The sequence below is a fragment of the Micromys minutus genome (assembly GCF_963924665.1).
Source record: "Micromys minutus genome assembly, chromosome: 11".
NCBI lineage: Eukaryota > Metazoa > Chordata > Mammalia > Rodentia > Muridae > Micromys > Micromys minutus.
The window spans coordinates 56,447,754-56,473,310 of NC_137980.1; the positions used below are offsets into that span (position 1 = coordinate 56,447,754).

At 43.5% G+C, this 25,557-nt stretch overlaps 3 protein-coding genes across 3 annotated transcripts in view; 1 reads left to right on the forward strand and 2 right to left on the reverse strand.

Annotated features, from left to right (window-relative positions):
* SYCP2 (synaptonemal complex protein 2) overlaps positions 1 to 7,635 on the reverse strand; it is a gene marked incomplete at both ends in the record, with an annotated part of 58,735 nt that extends 51,100 nt beyond the window's left edge. Inside the window, 5 exons of the mRNA XM_080925588.1 lie at positions 4,623 to 4,647; positions 4,912 to 5,012; positions 5,718 to 5,850; positions 6,638 to 6,781; positions 7,612 to 7,635. Of these exons, the coding sequence (XP_080781714.1) occupies positions 4,623 to 4,647; positions 4,912 to 5,012; positions 5,718 to 5,850; positions 6,638 to 6,781; positions 7,612 to 7,635 (427 nt within the window). The remainder of the gene's footprint in view (positions 1 to 4,622; positions 4,648 to 4,911; positions 5,013 to 5,717; positions 5,851 to 6,637; positions 6,782 to 7,611) is intronic.
* An 8,755-nt stretch (positions 7,636 to 16,390) lies between these two features.
* Positions 16,391 to 17,637, reverse strand: PPP1R3D (protein phosphatase 1 regulatory subunit 3D). The gene has a single exon (XM_080924816.1). The coding sequence runs from the start codon at positions 17,406 to 17,408 to the stop codon at positions 16,569 to 16,571; it is 840 nt and encodes a 279-aa protein (XP_080780942.1). The 5' UTR covers positions 17,409 to 17,637; the 3' UTR covers positions 16,391 to 16,568.
* A 3,096-nt stretch (positions 17,638 to 20,733) lies between these two features.
* Positions 20,734 to 24,497, forward strand: FAM217B (family with sequence similarity 217 member B; the record flags this gene model as incomplete). Its single annotated transcript, XM_080924886.1, has 2 exons — positions 20,734 to 20,759; positions 23,238 to 24,497. The coding sequence occupies 2 exons, from the start codon at positions 20,734 to 20,736 to the stop codon at positions 24,361 to 24,363; spliced, it is 1,152 nt and encodes a 383-aa protein (XP_080781012.1). The 3' UTR covers positions 24,364 to 24,497.
* Positions 24,498 to 25,557: the final 1,060 nt, after the last annotated feature.

Consider the following 25,557-nt stretch of genomic DNA (forward strand, 5'->3'; position numbering starts at 1 on the left):
CTAGCAGAGGTTATGAACCAATTGGAATTAATAGACCTCTATAGAACATTTCACCCTAAAACAAAAGAATACACCTTCTTCTCAGCACCTCACGGCACCTTCTCCAAAACTGACCATATAGTTCATCACAACACAAGCCTCAATAGATGTAAGAAGATTGAAATACTTCCATGCATCCTATCAGATCACCATGGACTAAGGCTGGTCTTTATTAACAACAAAAACAACAAAAAGCCCATATACACATGAAAGCTGAACAATGCTTTACTCAACAATAGCATGGTTAAGGAAGAAATAAAGAAAGAAATTAAGGATTTTCTAGAATTTAATGAAAATGAAAGCACAGCATACGCAAACCCATGGGAAATAACGAAAGCAGTACTGAGAGGAAAACTCATAGCTCTGAGTGCCTCCAAAAAGAAACTGGAGAAAGCATACACTAGCAACTTGACAGCACAGCTGAAAGCTCTAGAACAAAAAGAATGAGATACACCCAAGAGGAGTAGACAGCAAGAAATAATCAAACTCAGAGCAGAAATTAACCAAATAGAAACAAATAGAACCACTCAAAGAATCAACAAAATCAAGAGCTGGTTCTTTGAGAAAATTAACAAGATTAATAAACCCTTAGCCAGACAAACTAGAGGGCAAAGAGAGAGTATCCAAATTAACAAATTCAGAAAGGAAAGTGGAAACATAACAACTGAAACTGAGGAAATTCAAGAAATCATCAGATCCTACTACAAAAGCCTATACTCAACAAAGCTGGAAAATCTGGAGGAAATGGATGGATTCCTAGACAGATACCAGATACTAAAGTTAAACCAGGACCAGGTAAACCATCTAAATAATCCCATAACACCTAAAGAAATAGAAGCAGTCATCAAAAGCCTCCCAACCAAAAAAAGCCCAGGTCTAGATGGGTTCAGTGCAGAATTCTATCAGACATTTATTAACGACCTAATACCAATACTCTCCAAACTATCCCACAAAATAGAGTTAGATTAAACACTACCCAACTCATTCTTCAAAGCCACAATAACCCCCATTCTTAAACCACACAAAGACCCTACCAGGAAAGAGAACTTCAGACCAATCTCACTTATGAACATTGATGCAAAAATACTCAACAAAATCCTTGCAAACCAAATCCAAGAACATATCAAAACGATCATTCCACCATGATCAAGTAGGCTTCATCCCTGGGATGCAGGGATGGTTTAATATACGGAAATCCATCAACATAGTCCACTATATAAACAAACTCAAAGAAAAAAACCACATGGTCATCTCACTAGATGCTGACAAAGCATTTGACAAACTCAACAGCCCTTCGTGTTAAAAGTCTTGGAAAGAACAGGAATCCAAAGCCCATATAATAAAAGCAATATATAGCAAACCAATAGCCAACATTAAACTTAACGGTGAGAAACTTGAAGCAATCCCAGTAAAATCAGGGACTAGACAAGGCTGCCCACTCTCTCTCTACCTATTCAACATAGTACTGGAAGTCCTGGCTGAAGCAATTAGACAGCAAAAATAAATCAAAGGGATAAAAATCAGAAAGGAAGAAGTAAAAATATCACTATTTGCAGATGACATGATAGTATACTTATGTGACCCCAAAAATTCCACCAAAGAACTTTTACATCTGATAAACAACTTCAGCAAAGTGGCTGGATATAAAATTAACTCAAACAAATCAGTAGCCTTCCTCTACTCAAAGGACAAACATGCTGAGAAAGAAATTAGGGAAAAGATACCCTTCACAATAGTCACAAACAATATGAAATACCTTGGTGTGACTCTAACTAAGCAAGTGAAGGACCTGTATGACAAAAACTTCAAATCTCTGAAGAAGGAAATTGAAGAAAATACCAGAAGATGGAAAGATCTCCCATGTTCATGGATTGGAAGGATCAACATTGTAAAAATGGCCATCTTACCAAAAGCAATCTACAGACTCAATGCAATCCCCATTAAAATTCCAACTTAATTCTTCATAGAGTTGGAAAGAGCAATTTGCAAATTCATCTGGAATAACAAAAAACCTAGAATATCAAAATCCATCCTCAACAACAAGAAAACATCTTCAGGAATCACCATCCCTGACCTCAAGCTATATTACAGGGCAATTGTGTTAAAAACCGCATGGTACTGGTACAGAGATAGACAGGTTGACCAGTGAAACAGAATAGAAGATCCAGAAATGAACTATCACACATATGGTCACTTGATTTTTGACAAAGGAGCTGAAAACATTCAATGGAAAAAGGACAGCCTCTACAACAAATGGTGTTGGTTCAACTGGCACTCAGAATGCAGAAGAATGAAAATAGACCCTTTCTTATCTCCTTGTACAAAGCTCAAGTGCAAGTGGTTCAAAGATCTCCACATTAAACCAGGTACACTGAAACTATTAGATGAGAAAGTAGGGAAAACCTTAGAACACATAGGAACAGGGGAAAATTTCCTGAACAGAACACCAATGACTTGTACCAAGGACCGAGAAATGGGACTTAATGAGATTGCAAAGTTTCTGTAAGGCTAAGGACACTGTCAAGAAAACAAAACGGCAGCCAACAGATTGGAAAAGGATCTTTACAAATCTCACATCTGATACAGGTCTAATATCCAATATATACAAAGAACTCAAGAAGTTAGACACCAGAGAAACAAACAATCCTATTAAAAAATGGGGTACAGAGCTAAACAAAAAATTCTCAATTGAGGAATATCGAATGGCTGAGAAGCATCTAAGGAAGTGCTCAACATCCCTAGTCATCCGGGAAATGCAAATCAAAACAACCCTGAGATTCTACCTCACACCAGTCAGAATGGCTAAGATCAAAAACTCAGATGACAGCAGATGCTGGTGAGGATGTGGAGAAAGAAGAACACACCCCTCCACTGTTGGTGGGGTTGTAAACTGGTACAACCACTCTGGAAATCAATCTGGCGGTTCCTCAGAAAATTGGACATAGTCCTACTTGAAGACCCAGTTATTTCCCTTCTGGGCATATACCCCAGAGATGCTCCAACATACAATACAGACACATGTAGCACAATGTTCATAGCAGCCCAATTTATAATAGCCAGAAGCTAGAAAGAACCCAGATGTCCTTCAGTAGATGAATGGATACAAAAATTGTGGTATATTTACACAATGGAGTACGCAGCTATTAGAAACAATGACTTTATGAAATTCCTAGGAAAATGAATGCATCTAGAGAATATCATCCTGTGTGAGGTAACCCAGTCACAAAAGAACAGACATAATATGCTGTCACTGATAGTTGGATACTAGCCCCAGAAAGTTCCGAACACCCAGAAACAACTCACAGGTCATATGAAGCTCAAAAAATAAAATAAACAAAGGCCAAAAAGTGAAAGCCTCAGTCCTTCTTAGAAAAAAAAAACTTAAGCATATAGCACCCTCTCAGAGTGTGGTACACCTGGACCTTAAATCATTAATAATCCAAGAGCTAAGAATATAACCTTGTGGCAATTTTTGGTATTCAAAAAATCATTATGTTTAATCTATACACACCAAGAAAACTCTGTTTCCATGTTATGTTCTGTTCTACATGTACTTTATGCTCATGGTAACTAGAAGATTTCAATGCATGCAATCAAACCTCTAAAAGAATTAAGTATTGACAAAAATATATTCATATAGTGTTATGCCAAAATGCCTTTAAAAATCTGTACACGTCTCTCTCTTTTTAAAATAAAGTTGTAAGAGGAAAAAAATGAAAAAAATAAAAAAGAAACTATTACTCCAGCAATCTTCACATAGAGTAGTATTCAGGGACTAGCAAGCCACTGAAAAGCAAGTGCAAAAATCAATGTGGAAGAGGTTGTGTGGGCTCACAATCTTACTCTCTGTGACAGTAAATTCATTGTACTATAATTTTTCTGGATCCTGCATTTGAGTTATAGTTAGCATCTTTACATCCTGTATATAACAAGCACTTTATACACTGAGCCATCTCACAAATCGCTCTAATTTTTTTTAATAAAAGATACTTATCTCTCCAAAAAAAAAGTCATTTTTGCTTTGTAGTTAAGGAGTTTCCACATCATTTTCAGTGGAAAGTAATTACTATTAGGTAATGACATTCTGAAGAGCAGACATAAGCAGCAAACATTTTAAAAAATATCAGAATTTAGTTAATGCCTCCAAGTGATAGATATTTAAAATGATCCAAAACTGAGAGCTTTTCCTGAAGATAGGGCCAAACACTGGCCTTTTCTACATGATATAAAATTTTTTATTATAAACATGTTTAAAAAATTTGACATGTTAAATTTTAAAACAAACTTTGATCCCTAAGTAAAATTCAAAGATACTATTTTCTGCCTTATTAACAAGTCCATAATACAAAAATATATTCTCAATTGTATCCATATATCATTTTTGAAATTTGTTGAAATATCAAACTAATGTCTACATTTTTTCCTCTTGGCCTATATAGTTTAAAATTTTACTATCTGGTCCTTTAGAGAACAACTTTGATTCTTTAATTTGATCATGAATTCCTAGGATCAGATTATGGTTAATAAAAAATTTATCCTAAAAGTTCCTAGCAAGTTGTTTTGATGGAAATAAGATATTTTACCTTCATCATTGATGTCATATACAACCTAAAAAAGATAAATATATCATTTATAATTCACTATTATAAATCATTACAAAAGCTATTACTAAAATGACAAATTTTAATTCACAATACAACTGTTTAACTTTCATTTATTAATAAACTACTTAATATAGCCAGCTTAAGTGCTTTATACAGTTAGGACAGATTAACCCAAACAAGTTATTAGCCAGTGTATTAATGATTCTTATAACCAAACAAATGGTTTTCTAATAAAAATATGTTCTATAACAGTCAATGCCATTTTTACCATCAAAAGATCAAGTAAGTCTTCTATCATATTCATAACAGCTTCATCTTTTGATTGTTGTTGACTCAGAATAATCTCCTTGGAATTTTCAAACCAGGAAACCATGTAAAGATGAACACATAAATTAGTTTAATTTGTAGTCTGTTTTAACAATTTATATATTTGTATTTGTTTAGTGAATAAACCCAAAACAAAATGACATTAAAAATGAAAACTCCAGTATTGATAATCAAAGTAATTTTACATTTTTGAAATGTCTTGTATTTTTAACTTTATTTCCTCACTGCTTAAAATAGCAATGGTGATAATAACTCCATTTCAAAGAGCTTACACTTCCCTTTTTAAATCCCTACTACAGATATACTTGTTATAATCAGCTAAAATTATCAGGACAATTTATATTATTTGGGTATTTTCGGAATTATTTTACTTTAATTTGATTCATATATGAGTACCTACTATGTGTCCCATATAACCATCTGATGGTTATATGTAAGTGATTAAGCATATAAAATCAGTGTCTTATATTTTAGTGTACACGTCAGATAGTAAACAATCTAAGTCAACAGAAAATCATTCAAAAAAAGGCCTATTGGCATCTTGTGATCCTAAATTCTCATGGTTGTCAAGGAACTTGTATAGTTTCCTTCTGAACCTTTGCCTTATACCCACATCATAAGAATATTTACTTTACTCTCAAAAGTTCTACATAAAGTTTCTAAGTTTGCATTCAGTCGTTGGGCTGTTTTGTTTTGTTTTTAATAGAAACTGAACCTTAATCAGCATTCCCTCCTATGAATATGTACTTATCTTTTGGACTAATCCTTGTTTTATCAGGGTTTGAAGTCCAGCTTGTCCCAAAATAAAGATATTCTTGCTACATCTTCCAATACATATCAAGATGTTTGAAATAGTTTGCATATCCTTTTTATTAAGTTCCTAAAATGAAATGTGCATATTTAAACTGCTGCAAATAAAACATGGAAAGGAATAAACATTGTTCTGGGAGCAGCATTAACTTACAATCTTCAAATTTCCTAAAAGGAGTCATTCTCAACATCTGTCTAATGGAAAGGATGAGAAGAATGGCTTAATAAAGCAAGTTGTCCCAAACCACCCAGATAACGGCAAATTGTAAATAGTCACCTGCATAAAATCCACAAAGTTTATGGAAGCAGTTTTCTCCTTCCCGTTTAAAGAGTTAAAGGTAGCACTTTGATTTGGAGACAGGCCTACAACTTGTGGCATTCTCCCTGCCTCAGCATCCCATGTGCTACATTTACAGGCATTAGCTACCACAAATAGATTACAAATTCTTATTCAACCAATCATTCATCAACAGTCTTGGGTACCTGGAGCCAATATATAGTTACCTCTTTTTAAATACAATTTTCAGAAATGTTTTGTGTTTGCTTTATTTTTTAAATTACTAAGCACTGTATATCACCACAAATATGGTAGTGGATCTCTAAATTGTTTATAGGTAGTCTTTTCCCTCAGATTAATAATGGCAGCATTTGAAACAAAGATTTTATGCATTTTACTTTAGAAACAAAAGTTCATTGTTGAGATGTCTCAAATAATAAGCACATGCTGATAAAACATTTAAATCATTGGAAGCAAGCTGGTCCAAGACTTTCTCTATTTTTGAATGGAGCCCTCCTTCCTAGAAAGTAAAATCATATGTAATAATTTTAGGAGCTATTAAACAAACATGAGTATTTACCCTGCATATCAAGTTATCCAACTTGCGGAGGAATTGTTTGCTGCATTTAATCTTCACATCCTCACAAATATCAATTTGTAAAAGTGTCATCAAAGGCTTGAAGTCATTCTTTCTCAAAGCATCATCAATACACTTTTCTAACTGCTGGAGAGATATATTCAATAGCACAAGTATTCCATCAAAATTAGTCACTTTATGCAACTGAACTACCAAAGAATAATTTTTTCATGAAATTAATAAAATCAGCTCATAAAATACTTATATTTTAAAAAATATCTACCACTATCCAGAGTAACTGATTTTCTTTAGTAATAATTTCAGATAGAAAATACTTTATTAAAAGCTTCCCATTTATATTTACATCTTTATCAATTCAAATAATATCACAAGCTTTATCAACTCTAAATCATAAACTAAATGAAAAATAAAATCAATATTATAAAAACTATACTTAATCCAAGGGCAAAATCCTAGCATATCTGAGTACAAACTTCATAATATTTAAAAATTAAACTGTATAAAGGTAATTTTATACTTTTAAAAATTATATTTCAACCTAAGTATTACCCTACTATGACTTTTATCAAACCTGCTATCCCCTCTATTACAGAACAAGAAAAGGAAGCTTTCAGACTGTAATCTGATCACTGATCAGACTTAGTTGCAAACTGCATGTATATATAAATGTAATAATCAGACCATTTAAAACGTTAATCTGAACTTCCAGGTATGTTAATCTGTATATGACTATCTGCAATATTGAAACCACATGTAAATAAATCAATACTTTAATATTTTAGGTTCTTAACATACTTTACAAATATTTTTATAAAGGAAACTATATTTAAATTACTCTTGAGTACTTCATAAAACATTAAGTTTGTCACAGCTAAAAATATACCAACAGGCAAATGTTAGTTCACAAACGTTATTTTAGGGAATAAATGCCTGTTTGTGGTCTAGGAACTACATACTTGGAGGTCTGGTCTTACTGGCATTTTGACTTCATTTAAGAATAGGAGAACACAGACACCTATGAGAGAAAACATTTTATGCAGCTTATCGTATGTTCATTGTTTTTACAGTTTTAAAATCTTAAAACATGATATTTGATGTTTTTTAAATCAAATAGAATAGTTTAGCCCCTTTTACATTGTTTGTCATATACTTTAAATTATATATTTTATCATAAAGATGTTTATTTTTGCTTATTAAACATACATTAAAATAATTTTGAAGAACGGAGGAATCAAGGACAAAACTATGAAAGTGAAAGAGATAAAAGAACAAGTCATTCAGAAAAAGAGAAACTTAAAAATAAAGTGGCTAATAGAAGGACAAGATGTTACCTCTATAACAGAAGTTCTAATTAAAACAACCAACTCCCACACTTACTAGGATGGCAAAAACTATAATATGAAATTATAGTCTGATAATATGAAAATAGAAAATGATGGTATCAATAATTGTACTTTGAAAAAAGTAGAGATGATAGACAAACATACTGTGTTCTAGAACATGTAGTTCCATTTCTAGCTATATGTTTTACAGAAACCTAAAAGTACTAAAAGTATTTAATTACTGTAGCACTGCCTCTATCAGCAGTCTTTTTTTTTTTTTCTTTCTTTTTTCAGGAACATTGAAAAAAACCCTGCCTTTGTTGGTGCAGTAGAGAGAAATTAGGTAAACAGAAGCAATGTGCACAGAAAACAACAGAATATTTAAGCAAGGTTTAAAGGGCCAGTCTTTATCTCAGAAGGAGGTCCCATTCGGGTAAAAAAGAAAAGTGAAATAAGACATAGATGATTCCTCTAGAGTGTTTGTGAAAAATTAAAGTACACACAAGAGCAAGCTATACTTTGAAAAGGACATCTGTGTCCATGCTAAAAAAATGAAAGGGTGGAAGAACTTTGGGAAGAGGCAGAGCTTCCTCTCTATAAGCTAGCTTCAGATACATAAACATTTTATCCCTAGGTTCCATTCTCCCAGATCATAAACGTTTTTCTTTCTTTTAATAGACCCTCTTTTATCTTAAGTTACTTCATAGAAAATCTTTGTTGGTAGCAGTTAGCTAGAAAGTAACCATTAGAATATTGGGTAAGCTTGTTATGACAAAATACGGTAACATTTATTTTAAAATGTCAAGTTGCTTAGACATGTTTAACATTACTATATAAGGTCAATAGTTAATTCTAATGAAAATTCAATATGCCAGAAAATATTAAAAAAATACATGATCTTATTAAAATATACTCACTTAATATACTTTGAAAGTATGTATTGTTTCAATCCTAATGATTGTCTAAAAGCAGTTATTTAACAGTTATTGTTAAAAACTAAGAATATGTAAAATGTACTGATTTATAAATTTAGTAGGTTTTTATTACCTATCCAAAAATCACCAGCCCAGTATCAAATATCCATAGTGAATACATTCAGCGTAGGTATTTTGCCAATAGTTATAAAACTATCTTTACATCCTCTTTTCCATTTTACTGCAGTTAAAGTATATAAATGAAATTGAAAACTGTAACATTTTATTTCATTTCCAATTTGAAAATGTGATTTAAAACAGTTAACATTTAAATATTTATTCTGTAGATCATGTGCTCTGTTTCCTTGGGGCCAGCAGCTGTCAGTGCAGCCCTGCCATAATGTTTCACAACTAAAACAATTGGAAATAATGCAATTTCCCCAAAGTGCTCCGAGCCATCTATACACTGCACACAATAATTATGTCCAAAAGATTTATTATGCTAGCCAGATGGTTCTATTTTCTAACCTTCCTTTGTACAACCAAGGAAAAGGAAATTTTAGTATCTATATGGCAGGGAGGGGGGTGGCTGAAGAGATGGCCCAGTGGTTAAGAGCACTGACTTGCTCTTCCAGAGGTCCTGAGTTAAAATCTCAGCAAATCCCAGCAACCATATGGTGGCTCTCAACCATCTGTAATGAGATCGCCCTCTTCTGGTGTGTCTTCTCTCTCTCTCTCTCTCTCTCTCTCTCTCTCTCTCTCTCTCTCTCTCTCTCTCTCTCTCTCTGTGTGTGTGTGTGTGTGTGTGTGTGTGTGTGTGTGTGTGTGTAAATTTATCCAAGGCGGGGTGGGCAATTGCATGACTCCTGACTGGAACAAAGGCAAAACCAGTTTTTGAGCTGCCTGTCAAATAAGCCAACCATTTGCAAGTCAAAGAGAAAGCTAAACAAAGGTTGTCAGCTTTTCCACCCTGAGGAAGACTTTTAAGAGATCTTTATGGCACTCATAAATGAACAAGAAAGAAAAGAAAGAAGGAAGGAAGGAAGGAAGGAAGGAAGAGAAAGAAGGAAGGAAAGAAAGAAAGAAAAGAAAGAGAGAGAGAGAAAGAGAGAAAGAAAGAAAGAAAGAAAGAAAGAAAGAAAGAAAGAAAGAAAGAAAGAAAGAAAGAAAGAAAGAAAGGAAGGAAGGAAAACAAAGGGAAGCACAGACGGGTTTGGGTCCAGAGCAGGGTTTGGGCATGGTCCGATTATTATTGGACAACCAACCGATGCCAGAGCAACTCAGAAATAGGGAGACACAAGTGACTTTACAGAAGGCCCAAGAGTTCATCCAACACCCAAGCACGTGAGCAGGCATTGCACATGCGCGTGCAGTCTTGGCAAAGCTGGGGGCTGGGGAGGGGGAGGGAGGGTCCTAATCCAGGCTGAGGACCTGGCATGGCTCCAGCCTGACACTGGAAGTCTGAAGGAATCCCACGGTACTAGAAACGCCGAGAGTGCAGAGGGAGGAAGCTTCAAGCTTCCAGTCCAAGCCCTAGTGCGCATGCTTAGGGCCCCGCGGCCTCGCGCTTCCCGACTCCCTCAGCTCTAAGGCCTCCCCCGACTCCAGGCCTAGCCCCGCTCTTTACCACAGCCCAGGCCGCGGGGGCCTCGCACCTCACAAACCTCTCCCTGTAGCGTTGCCCAATGGCTGGCACAGTCAATGTCGCCCACAACGCCGCCTCACGTCCTCACCACTGCCTCCCGTCGACCTGCCTCACCTGCAGCCCAGCACACACCCCGGCCCCGCAACCGCCTCCGCCGGAAAGGGCCGTCGAGTGCTATGGTGCCTCCTGGGCGCCAACTGAAGGCGGGAAGCGCTCGTCCAATCAGCGCCGCCCAATCAGGCCACGCCCCTTACCCAGACACTTCCTGCCATAGAGCACACCTAGTGCTTCTGGGAAGGATGACCCCTGCCCTGCCCACGATAAGTCAGCCGGAAGTGACGGAAGGGTCTGTAGGGGCCTCTGGCTGCTTTCCTATTCCCAGACTCGCGGAGTGGTGATGCTGCGCTGTAGAGCCGCCTGCCAGCAGGGGGCGCGGTGCTGCCCCAGGTCCACCAGCGTTAGGAGATGGAGCCTGCAGTCAATGCCGGACTCCACCACCCCTCGATTAGGCAGTTTTCGTGCCCACTAGAGCATGTCCCTGCCATAGGGGCCGTGCTGTGGCTCCTCCATTTTCCCTGCGCCCTAATTTATAACATGGTGGCCCAGTCTTTTGACAGCTTTCACCAGCGTGCACGATGCTGCCAGCTTTGCATCCCGTGACAGACATTAGCTGCTTTATTCAACCCTATCGGTTACCCTGTGACCTAATGTAAGCTCCGTGGCTTCGCACGAGGAGAGTTAAAAACTGATACAGATGGGGCCAAATCAACGTTTAAAAAGGTATTTTTAGGTAATACCTTGATTTCTTATATAAAAAAGACACTAGTTGTTGAAAACTATCAGATGGTGGTGCGAGGGTGTCTCTCTGTTGTGGCTGGTATGCAGCAGACCCAGGTTTCAGGGTGTTTCCTTAGCGTTCCTGGGGGGATGAGATCTAATGTCTACTTACCGCACTGGGGCTTCCAATGACAGCCCCAAAGCAGGGTTCCACCCACGCCTGGCTTAGATAACAGAGCTTGCCCGGCTTCCTTACAGGACACAAGTGACATCGAAGCGGCCGTATCACTGAATAACCTAAGCCCAGCATGGATGATTAATGACGACTTCCCCATAGTTGCACCAGCAAAGACACTCTTGAGGTAACCTTCCACCCCTTAGACACGCTAGCAGCACCCACGTGCACGAGCCACGTGCACGTGCAATTAGAGCAGAATTACTTCTAGCTGGAGAGGGAGAGAATCAGCTCGGGGCCCAGTGACCCACACCACCCAGTTCTATGGAGGAATGTCCACAGCCAACAGGTCAGTTTTTCTCAGATCTTAATAGTTAACAGCTGTTCTCGTGAAGACGGTAGCTGTGATGTTCAGAGGATGGCCTTCCACAAGTGGCCAGCAAGAGTTTCTAATTTAAATATGCTTTGGAAAGTGCTTGAAAAATAAACACACACACCAAACCAAAAAAAAAAAAAAAAAAAAAAAAAAAAACCTGAGGACCAAAGCAATTCAAATCACAGAATAAGACCTGCAGCATTTCTAACTTTGGCTTAGCTAGAATTACAAGCATCATTTCCAACTTTGTGTCTTGTTGAATTGAATTTTGAACCCAGTTCTCACTGAATGAGGCTCTCATGCATGCCAGACAAATGATCTACCGTTGATCTATACTTCCAGCCTTCTTTATAGTTCTGACACAGGATCTAAGGTGTACAGGTAGGTAACTTGAAAATGAGATCCTCCTGCCTCAGCTTCCTGAATGGCTGGAATTACAGGTCCAAGGAGATCCTAATTAAAAAAAAAATTTTTTTTTAAACAACATGAACAGTTGACAGGCTTTTAGAGGGTGTTTCAGATAATTAGTTTTCAATGATTTTTGAATGATTTACACATTTACGTACTAACAGTATATAACACAACATATAAGATCGAGTGTGTCAACCTCATGACCAGAGACTTACATCATCATCTTCATGCATGCTTTCTTGTAATATAGACTTACCATCCTCCGTGATGCAATCAAGTGATTTCCCAACCAGCCCTTGTTATAGTGACAAAAAAAAAAAGTGCCTTTAAAACAGTAACATGAAGGAACAAAGTATCTAAGTGGTTTTTGTCAATTTGACACAAACCTAGATGTCATGGGGAAGAGGAAATCCTAATTGAGAAAAGCCTAAAGAAGATTGTCCCATAGGCAAGTCTTCAGGGTATTAATTAACAATTGATGTGGAAGGGTCTCGCTCACTGTCAGCAATGCCCCCCCAGACAGGAGATCCTGGGGTGAGTAGGGAGGCAGCCTCGCAAGCTGCTGGGGCGGGGAGGAGAAAGTCAGTCAACCCTACTCCTCCATGGCTTTTGCTTTCCATTTCTACCTTGAATTCCTGCCCTTCCTGCCTTCAGGACTATACAAGAGGAAAGACACCTTTTCCTCTTGGAGTGTCTTCTGGTCATGGTGTTTTATTGCAGTAATAGAAAAGACAACTCACTCACTCCTGCCCTGTTTTTATTTAAAGGCTCTAGACCATAGAGTCTGAAAGAAAAACTTATCAGTCATTATCAAAATCTGGTTTCCAGTCGCACATTCCCTCTGCAGTGCCAGAGATTAAACCTCTTGCCTTGTATTAGTCAAGCTAGGGGCTGGATCTCTCAACCCTTTCATGCCCATTGTTAATGTTCTTATTCAAACAGGCTGTGGGCCATATCCCCAGCAGATGGAGCATGGAGTTGGGGAGTCAGTCGAATGGTAAATCTGAGGCGAGCTGGCTGTGCAGGAGCAGGTGTAACTCACCTTAAAAAAAAAGATAAGAAAACTGACTGACTCCCAACACACAGAGAATCTCTGATCTTAGCCAAGCATACTGAATGCCGGTTTTCTTCCCCCACAGTGTGAGAGAGTTTGTACTTTGCTGAAAGTCACTGTGCAGGCCGGGGTTCACAGGCGTCACAGAGGGCTGTAAGAAAAACACAATTCCCACTGCCCCTGAACTCCGACCTGTAGTGTAATTAAGATATTTTTAGTTTTTATAAACACACACTGTTGTACAGGACTATCCGCCAAAGCCCAGAGGCGGCTGAGTTCATGAGTTTGACTGACCTGCTTGCCATAAACCGTCATAGCCTGGCTTCTTGATGGTTGACTTTTCCTCTTGAGAGGAAGGGGTGGGAAGGGCAGTCAGAGCCTCCTGAGTGTAGATGGCCACCCAACCCAACCAGTCATATACAATTCTGCTCCTACTGCATCGGCTTCTGAGTCCCTGTGGTTCTCAACCCTCGGGTCACAATCACACAGAGGTTACCGGTATCCTGCATATCAGATATGTCCTCATTACAATTCCTAACAGCAGCAAAATTCCAGGTATGAAATAGCAATGCCACGGTTTTACGGCCATAGGTCACCACGTGAGAAACTGTATTAAAGGTTGGAAGCATTGGGGAGGTGGAGAACCACTGGGTGAAGGGGGTAAGGGTGGAGAAGGGTTATGGGAGCCCACTCCATCTGCACAGCCTTGGGACAGTCTTCATCATTGCTGGGTGCAAACCATCCAGTATGGTTGCATCAGGTCCCCTTACTCCTTCCCATAACCCCTTACCTATTGCCCCCAAATAAGCCTAATTAACTCATTGGTTCCCAGAGAGAACTGGTACAATTGTACCTTGGCTTTTTCCTGAGGTAGGAGGAGAGGTGGGCTTTGTTTAACTCTTCCCAGAGAAGGTATCTTAGCAACACACATACAACTCTGCTGCTGATGCAGAAGTCCCTCCCTAGAAGTCCCAGCCCTCATCCGTGTCTGAGGAAGAATGAGATGTCAGTCCGAAAGACGTCAACACCATGAAGTTTCAAGCTTTGTCTTCTGGAATGAGGCCGCAGCACACACCAGCTTAACAAAGGGAGGTTCGAACGTGTTCTTTAATATTTAGGTTTGAGCCAAACAATTTTGAGTGACAGGCAGCAGAGGACAGCTCGGCAAGTGCACAGCCAACAACAGTCTGAGGTGTCTTGGGGCCAGAAAGTTCACCCTGAATTATCTTACAGCTTTATTTATATTATCAAGCAGGACTATCTCTGTTTTAGAGTCCAAATTGTTGGTATGTCTGAAAAGGCACCTTCAGGTTCTCTGAATTTTGGTAATGCATCATTTACTTTTCTGTAACCAGAACCTGTAGGCAAGGCAGTGGCTTTCCTGTGGATTATAAAACTCTCTACACACTCCTGAGCATCTGTGCTCCCAAAGTGCTGGCTTCACTTGAAGAGTCCGGCCCATTCTCTTGAACTCTGGACAGGGGCCAAGGACAAAGCTGCCATGCCTCCCCAGGGTTTGCTGACCTAATTGAACAGTTTGTTAAGCAGTGGGGAATGCCACCGGGCACCTCTCACTCCTGAATGCCAACACAGTGCAGAGTGTAAGAGCCAAAGGCTGGGTGGTTTTATTGTGACATTTTAAATCAAAACTCGTCTCAGTCCAGAAAGGTACCAGAGGAACCCAACACTGTTGTTCATGGAATTTTAAAAAGGCAGAAGTTTCAAGTATCAAAACCTAACAAGTTCAAGGGTAAAACCCATCCCCCCCCCCCCCCCCCGTGCCAACTTAACAAACATCAACACTCGTCCTAACACTTGCTGTGAGTGCCACCAAGTCTGTCACAAGACATTCATGGTCTCAAAAGCAAAAGTCACATCTTGGAGGTCTTGTCCACCTCAGTTCTAGCATCTGCTGTCAAAGAGGCCAAAGCTCAGCACCAAAAATATTTGCCAGCCTCTCTATGGGGGCTTTAGGCAGTAGGGACATGCACATCCTACAGGGACCAGTGAACAGTCTGGAGTAGTTGGAGGTGTGAGTTGTTTTGTTTTTAAAACTAGGTAACATTTTAAAAGTGGGAATTACGCCCGTTAAAAAAAATGTTAGCAACTTTCTAACTGAAGGCACAAAGAATAAAAAGGTCGAGGTCTGTGAAACCTGACATAACAGTTCAATTTAAAACCCATCAGATGTATTAAAAAACAAAAAACGTGAGTTACTTTTCCTCCAATGCCCTGGCTAATTCTAAGAACCACCCAGGTTCATTTGGGAGCTGACTTCCAAAATATGAATGCTGGAATCTCTCCATACTTAGAAATAAAAACTCATCTCTTTCGTGGAAAAGGTCTTCAGGAAGGGCACGCTTGCCTGAATCCCTGTGGCCATTAGAAAACACAAATTACTTAAGGCAAGGTCTTTTGAAGGCTCAGGTAGTTTCAGACTTAAACAGAACTTGGCCTGCTAACAAGCAGAACCAGATGAGAGGAAGACAAGGCCGCGAACAGGCCGTCCCTGAAGAGAAAGGACTAAGTTGCATGGTTGGAAGCTTTTCAGTCCACTCTTTCTCAGCTGTTGATGTGGGAGGCATTGGCTAACCAGGTCGGCCTCGGAGCCCAGAAATGGTCGTGTGATGACAGATGAGCTGTAAGTTCCTTCGCTATTAATAGTCTCTACTGTTGGAAGGCTACAGACGCTGGCTAGCAAACACGGTCTCAGGTTTTCACCATCTCAGGGCAGAAATGCCTCGAGGGACCATAATGCAGGCCACGCTGTGTGTTTTTACAATTATTACAGTGGGTGCAAACAGACAGCAGGCCGCCTTTAAGCTGATCAGATCTAGAGTATTCCTGAGAAAGCATCCACCAGGGGTGGAAGGCTAACTTCACAATAATAAATAACAGATACTTGTGTTTAAACACATTGAGGAGACATGCAAAAGGCCTTTCTTGCCAAACACTGACCTTGGTCCTCCTGAGATTGAGGACCACAATCCCATGCATCAGCCCTCCCACACCCTCCCCACAATGCATTACACCGGCTCCTGGTCCTCTGACTGTCACACTTTCCAGGGAATTCACTACAAGACAGGCCAGGCTACAGCCGCAGGGCTTCACAGTGAGAAATGAGGCCAGACCGCTGGAAAGGAAGGGTGGGATGGGAGACGGCCCCCTCGGAGAGCTGCACTGGTGGGGAAGCGACTGCAGGTCTGCAGAGATGGAAGCTCCAATTCACAGCCTACAGCTCAGATGAAATGGATCCAGCTCTCTTCGCACTCCCCGCGTGGCATGTGCAGGGCATGGCTGCGACAAGTAAGGCTATAGTCCTGACCATCATTGTTGTCCCAGTACTCGGCACCAGCCACGCCATAGCGCAGCGCGAAGTGTACCTGGGAGCCGAGCTCCAGCAGGAAGGGAGGCACTGGAAAGCCGAAGGCAAAGATGTCCTCGGTACCTTCTGCACCCGCAGGCCCTCTCCAGCGCGCCACTGCCTCATGAGCACTGCGCCAGCCAGAGAAGGTGTAGCGCACCGTCACCTGCTTCTCGAACGCCACATTGCGCACGCGCACTGTGCCGCTGATGCCCAGGTCGGAGCAGGTGACACGTTCCAGGCACACGAGCTGCCGGGCCAGGCGATCTCCGAAGCCCGGGACTTCTATGGGCGGCGGGAAGTCGGGAACCAGGCACTGCAGTGTGAACTCCAGATCCTGGCTGCTGCAGCACAGGTCCGAGTTGATGGCTAGGCGCGACAGCACGTGCAGGGGCACGGACGGGTCGTCGCCTGCGTTAAACACCTTGACCTGCGCCAGCTCCAGGCCCAGCGCGTCGGCGAAGCGCACCCGGACCTGCCGGTTGCAGCCGGCTCCGCAAGCGGCGCCCGGGGCTCCCGCAGCCTTGGCACGGCGCTCGGGGGAGGTGGGCAGCGAGCGCGAGCGTCGCTGGATGATGGGCCGCAGCCGAGGGTCGCAGCCCGGGGGTCTGCAGGGTCGTGGATCCATGTCCGAGAGGCAGCTGAGGCTCCGGGGCGCGAGTTTCCGGGACCCCGGGGTCGAGGGCGGCAGGGCAGAACCAGGGCCTTTTGACATGGCCCAGCCGGGCGGGTGTCACCGCCGAGCGTTAGGGCTGGACAGCCCCTGGGAGCCCCGAGGCGCCGCACCCAACCCGGAGACTGAGCTCGCGGCCTGGCCCGGGGCTCAGCGGCGGGAGGTCTCGAGCGGCGGGTGGCTCTCTCCAGGGCGGCTTCCCGGGGCGTTGTGCCCAGCGCGGTGGCGCCTGCTTCTCCCCTTCCTCCGAGGTCTTACGGGAAGGCCGGGAACCCCGCCGCCCCGACACTCAGCCGCTCGCAACTTCTCCAAGCGCAACTTCCCGGCGCGCCCCCGGCGCGCCCCGCCCCTCGTGACGCCGCCCGCGGGCGCGTCCCGCCAGCTCGCCCGGCCGCCTGCGCTGCCCCGCGCTACCCCGAGCTGCCGGAGCCGCGCGGCCCGCGACCACCCCGCCCCCACCCTCCCGCCGCAGCGCCGCCGCCGCCCCTGGGAACCTCGTCACGTGCGTTCAGGCGGCGGAGCAGGTCTGCTGGGTCTCCTTGGTGCGTGTGCCTGCGCGCTGCACCCATCCATCAGCGATGGTGTCTGCAGCAGCCTAGGGCGTGCTGGCCTGCTGCCGGGCCTTGGGCTAGAGGAGTGGGGTGGTCTCCTCCACCGGGTGGGGGCGGGACAGATCTCAGCCTGGGTTGGCCTGGCCGCGAGCTGGCCCTGGGACTCTGGTGAGCGACCAGCTCGCCAGCTCTGTCCACATTTCTCCAGCCGCCAGACCCAGGAGAGATTGCTGCTGAAGGACGCATCATGCCCACACCTCCCCACCATGATGTGCCTCCCCATTGGCCTGGCAGCTTCCCTGGGGAGGAGGGGAGGTGGGTGCTGCTTCTGTTAGCCGAGTTTGCAGCCAGAGAGGAAGACCGGGAAAGGGGCTAATGCCCATGATGGATTGTGCAGCTGCCCTCTGGCTCTTGAGGGGCATTTTTTTTTTTAAATAGCCAGGATCTCTTGAGCTTTAGTTTTGCTGCTAGGCAAGCTGAAGCCATGCGCCCCACCCCCTCTCTGTCTGCTGTCCCCATTCCGGCAACCTGATCACACCTCAGGCTTTTCTTTCTCTGAGGAACTTCACACACAGAACTATGTGCCAAGTTTGTCAGGTAGATGAGCGGCCAGGATGGCACCACAAATTCTAGAGTGCGCCCGAGTCAGACACTCTGTCATGGTTTCTTTTCCACTTTGCCGCAGAAAAATCAGGGTAACAAAAGAGGATGGGCCGAGAACGATTCCTCCATCTGAACTGCTGATTGTGGGCTAATTGACCATAAAAGGCCCTGTTATGATTTTTGTTATCTGCAAACCTAAACGTCTTACATAATTATGATGGGAAAGCCCAGGGTTGGTTCAGAAAATCTCCCATGATCCCATCTCTGTTCCATTCAGCAGAGGCTGGGGAATTATGGGAGAAAAATGTTCAGTTTCCAGGCATGCTTTCTCAACAGGCCCCTCATAACAGGAACTGTGACTGCACTTCATACTGAGACAGCATGGAACACATGATGGCTTAGTACACTGATGATCTTTTACATTTAAAAAAAAATTACATGTGTATACACATGTGAAAGCAGGTGCTCTGGGAGGCTGGGGGCGGTTTTGGCCTGGAAGTGGAAATACAGGCACCCACATAGTACGGAAGCTAAACTGGGGTCTGCTGGGGGATTAGTAATTTGGGGGGGGGGAGTTAGTAATTCTTGACTCCTGAGCCATCTCTCCAGTCCAGCGCTGATGGTTAGTTAAGACTCAGGAGATAGAGGAATTCAGGGATGCCCCTCCCCCATCCAGCCAGGGATGCCCCTCCCCCTCTGGAGCTTTATCTCTGGCATGAGGGCCTCGTGCACAGTCTGTACGTTTCAGACTGCCTTGCAATTACTGGATGAGTGAGCGAATGGATAGTCAGGGGAGCTTTAGAGTAAAAGGCAAACTTAGTTGACGTTATTCCCAGGGACTGGATATATGTGTATGGGTGGGGTTTGGAATCCGTTCCCAATACTAAGTATTAACTATACTTAATAGCTGCCACTGGGGGCGGGGGAAGGACATGAGCATTCCCAGTACCCTTGCTGGGCAGTTCACAACTGCCTTCAACCCTAGCTCCAGGGGAATCCGACACTCTTGTCTGGTTTCTGAGGGCATCCACACTCACTCGTGCACGTTCCCCTACCACACACCGATAATCGAGCTGTGAACATACAAATACCCTCGCCCCCCGTTTTTAATTTCATAGTGCAGAATGCTGAGCTGGCACGGCCACAGACAGCTTCGAGGTTTCACTGTGGTTCAAATACAGAGACAAACACGGGGACCGGCAACCCTCAACCGGACACTGGTGCGGCCAGTTGCAGTCAGTACCGCAGCCTGCTCACTGTCAGTGTTCTGCTGGTTCTAGTTCCGGTGGCTCCTCAGCCTCTCCGAAGATAAGGGGAATAAAGAAGCCACCACACCAGCTGTCAACATCTGGCGGCAGATTGAGCAAGAATATTCTGAGTACTGCAGAGAAGGTGATGTAACTCCGAGAGAAGCTCTTACTTAGATTTGTCTCAGTACTCACTATATGCTTCAAGTGTGTGTGTGTGTGTGCGCGTGCGTGTGAGTGTGTTATGTGTGTGCCCTGCTGCATTATTTATAGAACACTTAAGTAACGATTTATTGTTTTTATTTTTAAAACCACTAGCTAGGGCATCCCCTATACATAGTTCCATTGAAGTCCATCTCAGGGAACCGTGAGTTTATTGGAGTCACTTATAGTAACATGGGTGACTCAAAAGCAGCCACGTCATCCACTGTTCCTCTACAGTACAAGGGACAACACACAAAAGCATCCCTGGACCCCGTCACACACACACACACACACACCTTCTACTTCCTGTTCTCTCTGCTGCACCCAAGACCACATGCTGTTGGGGAAGGAGGCATGACAGGCTGCTGGCAAGGATAGGAGGGGCCCCTCATTGGAGACCTGACTCCTTTCCTTTCTAGCGCTGTCAGTTGGGGAATGTTGATAGGCCCTATCTTTCTAGGGTGTCCTGTGACTTCTCTCTACTAGGGAAACTAATAGGCCTGATCTTGCAAAGGTCTCCTGAGAGTGATCAGCTGATCTGACTCAAGACGGTAACAGTCATGCCTTGCCAGGAGGATAGTTCTGCTACTGTGATGTGTGTGTGTGTGTGTGTGTGTGTGTGTGTGTATACTCGAGTGCGTGTGTGTACACAGGCAGGTGAGTTCACAGTACATTCTGTTTAGTAATCTGTATTTTTTTTAGACAACCCACCAAACCTCAGATGATGAGCAGCCCTGTGACATCTTCCAGACAAGGAATAGGATGAGGGAGTGTCGTCAGAAAAGCAGGTAACTGGTTTTCACGTCCTTTCTCCTCGTGCAAAAGGCAAATCCTTCCGTTCTCCCGAGTGAGCTTCACTTTGATTCCAGCAGAAATGAGCAGTCTTCAAGCTGGTTTCAGTCGGCTGCTCCCTTTGGCTTTCTCTTGTACAGAGAGGAAGGCTGCTGCGAAAGCCTGGCGTGTGTGATGGCAGCTGGTTGTGAACGACTTTCCTTAGCGATTTGTTTGTTTTTATTTTGTGTGTATTTATTTGTGTGTATTCTTTTAGGGGTATTTTGCTTGCATGTGCCTGTGTGCCCGGTACCTGGGAGGCCAGAAGAAGGAATTGGATCCCCTGGAACTGGAGTTAGAAGTGGGTGCTGGGACTGGACCAGAGTCATCAGCAGAGCAGCCAGTGCTCTAAACTGCCAAGCCATCTCTCCAGCCCATAAACAGAAACATTAACAGTTGTGAATTCCCAGTGACAGCCATTTCTTCGTTTGTTTACGTCACCTGGCTGCACTGAACTAGCATAGTCCACGCTCCTTACAAGGGTGATGCTTCTTCAGTAATCCTTGAGTATTATTGGTATCCCTACACAAAGAATCCCTCAGCTTCCAGGAAGTACCTTTGCTTACTTCCTGTCAGCTTCCAGGAAGTACCTTTGCCCACTTCTCCTTCCTTATTGACTCCTGTCATAAGGAAGTGCTATTACCTTCAGTACGTATTTTGTGTGTATTTAAACCACCAATGAAGAACGTGTGGTTGGGAAATAAAGCAAGAAGAAAGTTATTTTCAATCCAGTGAGATTCTACCTCAGTGCAGAGGTCATGGTGTGTCAGGACTGAACATGATGTTGTTACTTCTCTTTGCTGGCCGTCCCATTTGTTCTTGATTATCACAGTGCCATGGGCTGTACTTCTGGTTTTTTTTTTTCTTTCTACATTTTACTAATTTTGTGTGCATGTACATGCATGCCACAGTACATGCGTGCTTAGAAAGTAACTTGAATGAACTAATTCTCTCCTACTATGTGGGTGGAAGGGGTCAAACTTAGGTTGTTAGTGGGGGCAGGTCTTTTAAAACACAGCTTTTCCTGAGCATTTTCTGTTTGAAAAGATAGTCATAAACTTTTGACTCTTGGCATAGGTTAGAACGAACAGTGAAAAACTCACATACTGAAGTTTTGGTTGGCTCAGAGTCTCTACCAGTTGGCAGTTAAACAGTGAAATAAATCTGGGCTAAGGATGCTCACTGCTATAATACTTGTGGAGCAAGGATGAGACCTGGAGTTCCCCAGGAACTCTTGTAAATACAGGTTGCTGTATCAACTCACATGCAATCCTAGCCTTGGAAGGTAGAAACAAGAACCCCAGAACAAGCTGGCTGGCTGACAGGAGAAATGGTTCAGTGCTTAGGAGTACATATTGCTTTTGCAGGGGACCCAAGTTTGGTTTCCAGCATCCACATTAGGCGACTCACTCCTTAACTCCAGCTCTAGAAGGATCTGATGTTTTCGGCCTCTTCAGTCTCCTCTAGTCTCCTGTACATAAGCACCCACCCACTACACACATAATTAAAAATAATAAAAATAAATTTCAAAGAAAGACTACCCATATGGATAAGCCCTGGGTTTGATGGAGAAACCCTGCCTCAATGATTAGGTAGAAGATCGATTGAGAATGATTTATGACATTAGCCTTTGAGGTTCACATGCATGTGTACACATTGAAGCTACATACAAGCAAAAACATGCACATGTGCACACATTAGAACATGCATATACTGACAGGTTAAAACATGCATATATGCTAAAACATGTGTAAACATACCCACACACTAAAACGTGCATACCCACACATTTAAAAAATTCAGTGGAAAAACCTGCCAGATTTTTTAGGTACCAGGGGTTAAATTTGGGGCTTTACACATCACTCACCTGCAGCCCAACCTGAAGAACTTTGAGTTGGCATTGTATCTACAGTTCCTCTAAATATCTATAAAAGGGGGCTACAGGGGGGTTTATGTCTGAATATTCCCAAGATTTATTTACTTATTTATTTGAGACCAGGTATCCCTGTCTGGCTTTGAATTCATAGAGATCTGTCTCTACCTCTTGAGTGTTGGAATTAAAGGCATGTACTTCCAAGCCCAGCTGCATTTCTGAGTATTTTTAAACACTAATAGAACAGACCAAGAGTCTAACGGCAGATATTAAAAGTGATGTTTTTTAAAGGTATACACAATTGCTCTAAAATTATATTAAGAACCACATTGAAGACTGGTTAAGTTTTTAGATGTTCGTTGTTGCCAGTAAATGGTAAATATGTATCCACATTTAGGGCAGTCATTTGTTACTGGCCTATGGAGGGTAAACAGTTTTGCTAACCAGCTTCTGTAAAGCACCAAGGGGTCACATTCACAATGACATGAAGGGAGTGTTGGTAGGGTCTCTTCTTTCTCTACCAATGACAAGACTACAGTTTTACTTTTTTTTTACATAGCAGTATAAATGCTGGCTCATCTTGGAATCAAGTACAGCATTCAAAGACCTCTTCGGGGAAAAGGCAGAGTAGATCGCAAGGACCCCAGGTCTCTTCCCAGCCAAGGAGCAGCCATCTTGGAATCTCCCAGCCAACAGCAGATAAATTCATGGAAACCATTCCCACAGAGGGAAGACAGGAGCGGGCTGGGTTCAGCTCCAGGTATCAGGCTGCCTCTGGAAGCAAGCTGTTCCTTGACTTCCACTCCATGGAGGTCATTAAGGGAGGTGCTGATGAGGACAGTGCCAGTGACCTGTCAGACTCAGAAAGAGTGGCCATCCCCCCTTCTCCATTCACGCCTCCAGAGCTCAACCTCCGAGCGGAAGAGATAGACCCCGTTTCCTTCAGTCTTCACCCAGAGCTGAGCCAGGCAGAGTCTGGACACTCTTACCCTGACTTTCTTCCACCTCCTTTTAATTCCTGGGACCTCCGGGATATGGCTGTTGTTCTGAACACAGAGTGCAGGAGCGACGCCCCGCCTCGGGCCCCAGGTTTCCTTGGGAAGTACATAGACAGACTTCTTCAACTAGAATGGCTGCAAGTCCAGACTGTGCAGTGTGAGAAGGCCCGGGCTGCCAAGACCAAGGCCCCCGGTGCCTCTGGGGTGCTGAAAAGCCCTGGACGGGGTAAGCTTCTTACCAGTGCTCTGTCCAAGCCCTTACCATCTCCAGAAGGGATTTCAAAGTCAGGCCCTTCTCGAAAGAAAGGTTTTCGTCATGAAGAAGCCCACCCATCCTACTATACTTTTGAGACTTTGCCTAACCCTGTGGATGGGCCTGGTCGACCCAGGCTGTGTTCCCAGAAGCAAGCTCCCGAACTGAGGCTGGAGAAGAAGACATCAAGTAAGGGTCCCAAGCTTCAGCTCCGTGCTCCACCCTGCGCCGAGGGCAACCCTGCAATGGAAGCCAACGGTAACATCCGACTCCCCAAGCAGTCTGCAGTGCTTCTGGACCCGGTGGATTCCTACAGGGCCTCCAGGACACAGGCACACATGGACCTGAAGAAAAAGGGGAGTGCAAACAACTCTTCATCCAGTGAGAAAAAACTCAAAACAAATGGAACCAAGCAAAGCACACATAAGTTAAAGTGACCCCTGAGGTAAAGAACTGTAAAGACATACAGATGTCTAAAAATGGAGGTGGGGAGTGGGGCTCTCCCCAATGTGCTGGAGAGCTTGAACCCATCTGTGGTGACTATAACTCTACAGTCACTTTCCGAGGTCTCAGTAAGGCTCAGTAAGCTGTTCTCTGTATAGACAGTCTTAAGCATCTGCGAGCCCTGTAAGTAAAAATTAACCCATGTGTCTGTGACAGGAAGGATTGAAGCAGTGACGTCAGGCAGCCTGACCTGCCCCTGTCTGTCTCTACAGTGGGAAACAAAGTGAGCAGTTTGAAGGGAGTGTGTGGAGGAAGAGAGTCCCAGTTGGCTCACTGCCAGTCTCTTTTGCATTAACCCTCCAGCAGAGTTTCTGTCTGTGGTCTCTCTCTCTCTGTGTGTCCCCCCCTCCACCCCCCCACTCAGTTCCACTCCGGGCAGGGAGCGCAATGCATTTCTATTTTAAGGGTCATTTATCTGAAGCAGTTCCTTGCCAGAGGCAAAGGCATCCGGATCACCTATCTGGTGCATTTTAAAAGGCACCTTAAGTCCAGGGGTAGTGTTCTAGCCCATTTCTGAGTTCTCTTAACTGAAGTTAACATCATTTTCGGATTGTTTCAGAGAGAAAGACAACAGGCCCAACCATTGCTGCTGCTGTCTAATGAGAGGGAAAAAAAATGCCTTGGCATGCTAGACTTTGGGTAGCCATGAGGAATTTGTAGGATTACTCAGTTAAGTTGCTGACTAGGGACCACGTCCTGTTGTTCTGGGTCAAAACTAAGGGTCTGTTTCCATTTGTAAGAGCAGGGTTTTCTAATTATGCCTGGGGCCAGGGGAAGGAGCAGACACATTGGGGGGGGGGGGGAGAGGGGGAGAGAGTATGTTACTGGATACTATCCTAAGTGTTCTCACCTGGTTGTGGCTTCCACCTTCCTCAGGCACCCCAGTCCTCTGCCTGGGGGCTTTCCTGTACACCCTCCCTGTCCTGCTTCACAGTGAATGTATTTTAAGGAGAGCAGTTAGCTTCTTCCTTTGAAGTAACCTTTGGACTTGTTATGGGCTTGGAGATTCTATTGTTTTGGTTTTGGTTTTTGACCTTTGAGACAAAGGACAAAGGTTACTAGCTGCAATTGGAAATGACAGTGGCTTCCACACAGCCCCAGGCGTCTATGACTGAGATGAGTTTATT

Coding starts and splice junctions, on each gene's coding strand:
- PPP1R3D (XM_080924816.1), bottom strand. CDS start 17,408: ATGTCAAAAGGCCCTGGTTCTGCCCTGCCGCCCTCGACCCCGGGGTCC.